This window comes from Gossypium raimondii, chromosome 1 (assembly GCF_025698545.1).
Source record: "Gossypium raimondii isolate GPD5lz chromosome 1, ASM2569854v1, whole genome shotgun sequence".
NCBI classification, from domain to species: Eukaryota; Viridiplantae; Streptophyta; class Magnoliopsida; order Malvales; family Malvaceae; genus Gossypium; species Gossypium raimondii.
This window is the reverse complement of record NC_068565.1, coordinates 26,607,824-26,617,007: the sequence shown is the minus strand read 5'-3', so window position 1 is coordinate 26,617,007 and position 9,184 is coordinate 26,607,824. Positions and strand designations below refer to the sequence as shown.

Here is a 9,184-nt window from a genome sequence, read left to right as displayed (position 1 = left end):
TCCCTTTCTGTTGTCCTCGTCGACCAAGGCTACTATGAACACTTAATTTCTACTCCAAGTAGCTGATGAGTGACCCTTTCCCAAGAGGAGAAATTGACAAAAGAGCAAGAGAATTTTGGAATTGAAAGAGGAGAGAAAGTAGAGAGAAGAGAGGAAAGATGTGAATGTTTGAGATGTGTGTCTAAAATAACTAGCCTAAGGGGGGTTTTTATAGATGAGGAGGGCTGCTAAAAATAGCTAAAATTATCAGCCAAAGAGCCCTCCCTTGGCCGGCCACACATGTGGCAAGGTTGACAGTTTCAACTTTGCTAATTTAGGCTTGGGGCAAATCTATAAAACCACCTATTGTGGAGGGGTTTGAATGCAACTTGAACAAGTCTTCAAGGAACTCTTTGCAAGCTTAAATAATCAGCTAATAAGCTAATTTGGGTCAGCTCTTGGGACGATTTTTGGGCTTTCCATTTCTTGGTCGATTCGGTTCACTCGGTTCAGTTCAACTAGACCACTTCTTCATAATTAATTAATAATAATTTATTAACTCAAATTAAATTGGATATAAATTAATTATATTATGAATTAATAAATACAGTTTGGACCATCTTAGGCTGAAATTTAGTTCACCTCGATACTTCAAATTGCTTCTCGGTTTTGTGCTTCTAGTAGTTTTTGTCGATCCATTTTTCGCCCTTTGTGCAAATCTATCGAAAATAACCAAAATTCATCAAAATTAATTATAAAATTAACTAAAATTCAACATGTTCATATTTTAAGTGCACTTTAATTATTTTGTAAAAATTAATTATTTTTTCGACAAGAATTTTATCGAAACTGTATGATTTTAAGTTAAAAAGGATATGTAAAAATGTGTAAATTTCCGTGTTTCCAATTATCACTAGATGAATAAGTTGAACATCAAGAATATGTATCCACTTTCGAGGATCGATGATCTGTTTGACTAGTTTCGAGGAGCTTCGATTTTCTTGAAGATTGGTTTGAGGTTTGGGTACTATCAATTCAAGGTAAAGGATGTAAATGTTATGAAGATGACTTTTAGGACTCGTTAAGGGCATTTCGAGTTTCTTGTCATGCCATTTGATTTAACGAATGCACCTACCGCATTTATAGACATGATGAACCGTGTATTCCATTCCTATTTGGATCCGTTTGTTCTGGTTTTTATAGATGATAAATTGGTGTTTTCTCGATCAGAGGATGAACATGACGAGCATTTGTGAGTGGTTCTTCAAGTTTTACGGGAGAAGCAGCTATATGCTAAGTCGAGTAGGTGTGAGTTCTTGCTTCGTGAGGTGGTTTTTCTTAGACATGTCATTTTAGTTAAGGGTATTTGAGTTGATACGAAGAAGGTTGAGGTGATCTTAGATTGGAAGCAATTGAGGGCTATGTCTTAGGTCAAGAGTTTTTTGGGCTTACCTGGTTACTATCGTTGTTTCATTGAGGGTTTCTCGCATATTGATGCTTCGTTGATGAAGTTGCTTTAGAAAAACTCTACCTTTGAGTGGACTAATGAGAAGCTGAAGAGTTTTGAGAAGCTGAAGTCGATTTTGATTGAAGCACCTGTATTGATATAGCTGGAATCTGGTAAGGAGTATGTTATTTTTAGTGATGCTTCTTACACAGGATTGGGTTTTGTGCTGATGCAGGAGGGAAAGGTAGTAGCGAATGTTGTCACTGATGCCTTGAGTCACAAGTATTTAGTTGAATTAAGCGCAATGTTCGTGAAGTTGTCGATTTCTGAAGACGATGGTTTGTTTGTTGAGCTTTGCATAGGAGATTCGAGAGAGACAGCAGTTTGATGAGAGTTTGACGCATTGTATCCATCAGGTTAAGTTGGGTGTTCTTGGAGGTTTTCATATCAATTCTGATGGTGTCCTTTTTTTTGAGGTCAGTTGTGTATTTTGATGGACGAGGATCTAAGACACTTGATTCTCATTGAGGCTCATAGTAGTCTATGTGCTATACATCCTGGTGGGAATAAGATGTATCAGGATCTTCGAGTTTTGTATTGGTGGCCAGGGTTGAAGAACGTCATAGCTAATTTTGTTGCTAGATGTTTAGTCTATAAGAGGGTTAAAGTTGAGCATCAACGTCTATCTGGGTTACTTCAATTGATCAAGATTCCACAGTGGAAATAGGAGCGGATCACGATGGATTTTTTTCGGGTTTACTGTTGACTCCATATAGGAAGTATGTATTTCATTCATACGTGATTGGATGCATTAGAATTAGCTGAGCAATCATAACTAGATGACAACTAGTGAATGCAATAATTGAAAAGTGCATGCTCAATTTAGATCCTAACTCGACTTAATTAAAGGTTCATAATAACTTTAACAAGCTTTGTTATCTTGCATAGTTTTTAGGTTTATGTGATTAAACTATTTCAAACCTAACCCGTCCCTGTTACTTTACATAAATACTAAGCAACCCTTAGTTTAATATGATTAGTAAAATGCATGTTTCACTAAGTAAAAGATTCTAAAATGGCTTAATTTGGTTTCCAAACTCATGAAAGATCAAGTTGCCATGGAATGTTTTCTGAACACTGTTAAGCATGATGAAAATGAATCAAGTTGATTAATGTATTTATCCTAGCCTACTCATTTTATTTATTGTTGAAGTTGTGTTTCTGCTACTAAATTCATTCATACATTTAGATAAATTGCATACTTAGATTAAAATTGCATTAGGGATCAATTTTCATCTAGTTAAATTAATCTAGTTTAATCATCATCACTCAAATTATTGTGTTTTTATCACCAAATTGTTAAGTTATAATTTTACAATTAATCTATTAACATCCTCGGTCCCTGTGGAGACGATAACTCTTTTACTTACTTATTACTTGAACAACTATGTATAATTCGTAACACCCCAAACCCGGCCTAAACATTATGACTGAATCTGGCGATGTTACATTGCAACACCCCTTACCTGTATTCGACGCCGGAATAGGGTACGAGGCATTACCAAAACACATACATTTATAAACGTATTAAACTGAGTTACAAAATTTCATACAGATTAAAAATTTTAAATTATTATCTTCGAATTGCTAATTAGGGCTTACAAGGCCCAATATATATATACTCATTCGATCCAAGCCTTATAACGATCACCATTTGTTCATTTCATAGCCATATATGAACTTATAATCCTTCACTTTCTCGTCATATGAATTTATCAATTATTACTTGCTTCTCGCGATTACCTGAATTGATCCGTATCATTTCATATTCTCGTATCATCATATTTTTCCTATTAAACCATTAAATATAGTAAATATTCAATATCTTGTAAAGATTCGCTAATCTATCCCATATACTTTCACACAGATTAATTCACAAGTCTTATCATTTCAAAGCTTATAAGACACATGTACATATCTATACTAACTCGTATGAGTCTCATAGTCATTCATATGCTCAATAAATCATTAAATCATTTCAACATCGAAGAATCCACATTATGTCGAAACAATACTAATAACAATCATAAATATTTTCATATTAATTTCATATATCACTTACTGAACTTCAATTATCATTTCATAGCTATGTAATTCACTAACACATCTTGCCATATACAATATCCAATAGGCGAAATCACTTAATTGAATTCAACTTCAACAATCACAATAAATCTATCACTTGAGTGTGAGTCCATGTAACACTTACCAACTTTGTCAAATTAGTGAACGTCTTATGGAATTGAGTACTTTATTTTCACAATGCCATAGCCCAACTATGGTCTTACACATAATCACATAACGTATACCGATGCCATAGCCCAGCTATGGTCTTACACGGAATTACATATCACTTATTATCATGGTCCATCCATGGTATTTTCATTCAATTCGTCTTTGTCACTGAATGAAAGTACTCAACCCTGCATTCTACTCAATTTGAACTTTCTTTCCAATTTATCTATCTTTTTCAACAATCATAATTCAACCATGAATATATATACAGAATAATACATTATGCCATGCATAATACTAACAAATAATTGTTTGGTTTCATCCATATGAATTTACAATTCAATTCATAATAACTAATTGAAATGAAACATTATGTAATTTCTAATTCAACGTTAATCAAATATAATCGGCATATGACCAATTTATATACAAATCATTCATATATTTTATTTTTCCTCCTCCTCCTCTCCATTCCATATCCTTAATATACATAACACTCTTATAAATAACATTTTCTATAATTTTACTATTCACTCACATGTACATTCAAAGTTGTCTATCCGAGTCAGAGTCACTAAATTATTTTTATCCGAAGCTATAGAGATCCAAATTAAGATCTGTTAATTTTCTCTATAACTAGGTTCACATATCTTCTTACCATAAAATTTTCACAATTTCCCGTTGAACACTCAGAATATACACGGATACGTAGAGAATTAGCACATAAGTGCCACACTGATATGTAGCCGAAGCTACCACTAAGAATAACACTAGAAATGTCTGCGGGCCTGCTCACACAAGCTATCAGGTGTCTACAACACATGCTAGATCACCTAGCACCCGGGACTCACTGTAACACTGTAACACTGGTCTCTAGTGACATGTCACTTGTATCCACTTCTATTCCTAAGTTCAACCGAGAATTTACACTTAACACTTTATTTTAAACACTTTATCACTTGAATAATTTGTGAACAATTTTACTTCCACGTTCAATATTAATTCACATATCAAATATAATTCACAATTTATAAAAAATATATTGCTATTATTTACACATAACTTACTTTGGTGCAACAATATAAAAATTTAGCAATTTAGTCTTTAATCTTTTCTTTTCTCCGATCAAGGTCGATTCCACTTCTTTCTTGATCTATAATAACACATTGACTTATTTAATACTCACATTTATCAAAACTGTCCTTGAATCAAACTTTGAAAAAATTATAATTTTGCTCCTAAACTTTTGCATATTTACACTTTTTCCCCAAAGCTCGTAAATTAAACTGCATCCCTTATTATTATGTATTATGACATGCTAAATATTTTTCCATTTTATGGCAACATCGAATTCCCACTCTAACATTTACTTATGAACATTAGGTATTTTTACCGATTATGTCGTTTTACTCGTTTTCACTTAAAATCACTTAGCAAAAGTTGTTTAACATAATTTCAAGCTTAATATTCTACCATAAAACATCAAAATAAACACATTTCACCTATGGGAATTTTTCCAAATATAAACCCTAGGTTAAATTATTGCTAGAATAAGCTAAATCAAGTTACCGAGACTCTAAAAACGTAAGGAACATTAAAAACAGGGCTTGGAATCACTTACTATGGAGCTTGGAAGCTTGAAAACCCTACCTATGGATCCCCCCTTGTGAAATTCAGCCAAAGCTTGAAGATGGACAAATGTTTGGCTATTTTGGCCTTTTTAATTCTTTTAATTACTAAATGACCAAAATGCCCCCAACTTAAAAATAACCTATTTCACTTATCTCATGTCCATTTTTGTCCAACAAGTTAACCACTGGTCTAGTTTCAATTTAAGGACCTCTAATTTAAAATTTTATAACAATTGGACACTTTTAACATGTAGTACTCAACTTTTGCACTTTTTATAATTTAGTCCTTTTTACTAAATTGAGTGCCCAAACGTCGAAATTTTTGAATGAAATTTTCACAAAATCATTCCATGAAATTGTAGACCATATAAATATAATAAAAATAAATTTTTTCCTCGTCAGAATTATGGTCCCGAAACCATTGTTCCGACTAGGCCAAAAATCAGAATTTTGAAAATTTTATGGTAAGAAGATATGTGAACCTAGTTTCAGGGAAAAATTAAAGGATCTTAATTTGGAGCTTTGTAGCTCCGGATAAAAATAATTTAGTGACTCTGACTCGGATAGACAGCGTTGAATGTACATGTGTGTGAATAGTAAAATTATAAAAAATGTTATTTATAAGAGTGTTATGTACATTAAGGATGTGGAATGGAGAGGAGGAGGAAAAATAAAATATATGAATGATTTGTATATAAATTGGTCATATGCCGATTATATTTGATAAACGTTGAATTATAAATGACATAATGTTTCATTTCAATTAGTTATTATGAATTGAATTGTAAATTCATATGGATGAAACCAAACAATTATTTGTTAGTATTATGCATGGCATAATGTATTATTTTGTAAATATATTCATGGTTGAATTATGATTGTTGAGAAAGATAGATAAATTGGAAAGAAAGTTCAAATTGAGTAGAACGCAGGGTTGAGTACATTCGTTCAGTGATAAAGACGAATTGACGAAAAATACCATGGATGGACCATGGCAATAAGTGATATGTAATTCCGTGTAAGACCATAGCTGGGCACATTGGTATATGTTATGTGATTATGTGTAAGAACATAGTTGGACTATGGCATAGAGAAAATAAAGTACTCAATTCCATAAGACATTCACTAATTTGACAAAGTTGGTAAGTGTTACATGGACTCACACTCAAGTGATAGATTTATTGTGATTGTTGAAGTTGAATTCAATTAAGTGATTTCACCAATTGGATATTGTATATGGCAAGATGTGTTAGTGAATTACATATTTATGAAATGATATTTGAAGTTCAAGAAGTGATATATGAAATTAATATGAAAAGATTTATGATTGTTATTAGTATTGTTTCGACATAATGTGGATTCTTCGATGTTGAAATGATTTAATGATTTATTGAGCATATGAATGAGTATGAGACTCATATGAGTTAGTATAGATATGTACATGTATCTTATAAGCTTTGAAATGATAAGACTTGTGAATTGTGAATTAATCTGTGAAAGTATATGGATAGATTAGCTAATCATTACAATATATTGAATATTTAATATATTACAATGGTTTAATAGGAAAATATGACTATACGAGAATATGAAATGATACAGATCAATTCAGGTACTCACGAGAAGCAAGTAATAATTGATAAATTCATATGATGAGAAAGTGAAGGATTATAAGTTCATATATGGCTATGAAATGAACAAATGGTGATAGTTATAAGGCTTGGATCGAATGAGTATATATATTGGGCCTTGTAAGCCCTAATTAGCAATTCGAAGATAATAATTTGAAAGTTTTAATCTGTATGAAACTTTATAACTCAGTTTAATACGTTTATAAATGTATGTGTTTTGGTAATGCCTCGTACCCTATTCGGGTGTCGAATACGGTTAAAGGGTGTTACAATGTAACATCGCCAGATTCGACCATAACGTTTAGGCTGGATTTGAGGTGTTACATTTAGTGGTATCAAAGCTATGGTTTAGTCTGTAACACCCCTTACCCGTATTCCTTACCAGAACAGAGTATGAGGTATTACTAAATTTTTAAAAAATTTCGATAGCATTCCTACTTATTTTTGCTTAAACCTCCTGCAAATTTAGAACACATTCCAATATACCAACCAATTTCATTTGTATAAACACACATATAGTTTAACTATTAATAAACACTACATTTAAAAGGGAACCATAACATATATTTACATGATGATCCCACATTACATAAAGTGTCTATACATGCCATAAAATTTCGGAACACTAGTAGTAAAATACCCCAAATGTGAAGGATAGTGTAGATGATTGTCTGACTTCGTTCCAATTTCCGAGTTGTTGGAAGTCACTATAACCAAGAGAAAAATAAAATCGAGTAAGCATATAGCTTAGTAAGTAAACACATGATAAATAAGTAATTACTCCCATAACTACACCAAAATATAAACTTATTCATGAATAACTTTATTGTTTAGGCAATTTCCAGCAAGCTGTTTTTCTGCGTCATAGTCGCTAATTTATTTTTATCTGGAGCTACAGAGCTCCAAATTGAGTTCTGTAAATTTTCCCTTAAACTAGACTCATATACCATTTCACCATAAAAATTTTAGAATTTTTAACCCAGCCAATTAGTACAGTTTATTCATTAAACCTTCCCCTGTTTCACTGCCCAACGGTTCTGACCCTTCCTCACTAAAATTCACTTAACTCTCTGTAAAAAATTTGAAAAATGGTTTCGCTTGTTTCTAATAAAAATAGACTCAATAAGGATTCCAGGGATATAAATTTCATGCCATAATTATTTTTTTACAATTTTTGGTAATTTTCCAAAGTTAGAACAGGGGATCTCGAAATCAATCCAGCCCTGTTTCAGTAAAATTCAGATATCTCCAAAAATACAACTCCTTTGCTTATTCTATTTCTTTCATATGAGAATAGATACATTTAACTTCAATTTCATATATTATTCAGCTTCCCATTCATTTTCCACCATTTATGGTGATTTTTCAAAGTTACCCAATTGCTGTTGTTCAACACAGTTTATAATTAAATCGTTCCTTTTGCGTTTTTGATATTTTCTCCCATCTCATACATGGGTCGATTTAGTATTCAACTCAATATTTACCCCATAAAATTTTCCACCATATGGCAATATTCATCTTCCACACTTTTTCGTTGAACACTGGAATGTTAGCCGTTATTGGTGGATCCCGACTTAGCACCACCACCTGAATCGGGAATCAAGACTTAGCAACCCCTCGGGGAATCAAAGACATAGCAACCCCTTTTTATTTCAAAGATATGGTGGATATCGACTTAGCACCACCAATGAATCGGGAATCAGCACTTAGCAACCCCTCGGGAAATCAGCACATAGCAACCCCTTTCACATTTCAAAGATATGGTGGATCACACATAGCACCACCCATAAATCGGGAATCAAGACACAAGAACCCTTTTATATACAACATACTACGGCTTATTAAGTGTTCAACCCATAACCCATATATTGCAACCCTTTATCACCTTTCCGATTTAACAACATTTTAGGATATTGCCAAACATTTATTTTAATTCCAAATAAATCTCAACATATATCAAATAATATCAAAATAATACATTAAGTCACGTGTTTACTTACCTCGGTGCAAAATATCGTAATTTTGCACTTTACTCCACTATCTTTTCTTTTCCCGCTTGATATACTCTTCACGTCTTTCTTGATCTATAATAGCAAATTTAACTCGTTTAATATTCACATTTATTAAAATAATCCACCACCCAACTTTTGAAAATTACAATTTTGCCCCAAACTTTTGCATAATTACACTTTTGTCCCCAA

General features: G+C 32.5%; 1 protein-coding gene across 1 annotated transcript; it reads left to right on the top strand.

Annotated features, from left to right (window-relative positions):
* The first annotated feature begins 1,218 nt into the window (after window positions 1-1,218).
* Window positions 1,219-2,153, top strand: LOC128042439 (uncharacterized). The gene is made up of 4 exons (XM_052633568.1): window positions 1,219-1,281; window positions 1,500-1,577; window positions 1,662-1,808; window positions 1,908-2,153. The coding sequence occupies exons 1-4, from the start codon at window positions 1,219-1,221 to the stop codon at window positions 2,151-2,153; spliced, it is 534 nt and encodes a 177-aa protein (XP_052489528.1).
* Window positions 2,154-9,184: the final 7,031 nt, after the last annotated feature.

Excerpts from the sequence above, each read along its gene's own strand:
- LOC128042439 (XM_052633568.1), top strand. The coding sequence starts at position 1,219 with ATGACGAGCATTTGTGAGTGGTTCTTCAAGTTTTACGGGAGAAGCAGC. Across the intron at positions 1,282-1,499 it reads GCAGCTATATGCTAAGTCGA|AAAAACTCTACCTTTGAGTG; the intron begins GTAGGTGTGAGT and ends AAGTTGCTTTAG. Across the intron at positions 1,578-1,661 it reads CGATTTTGATTGAAGCACCT|GAGGGAAAGGTAGTAGCGAA; the intron begins GTATTGATATAG and ends GTGCTGATGCAG.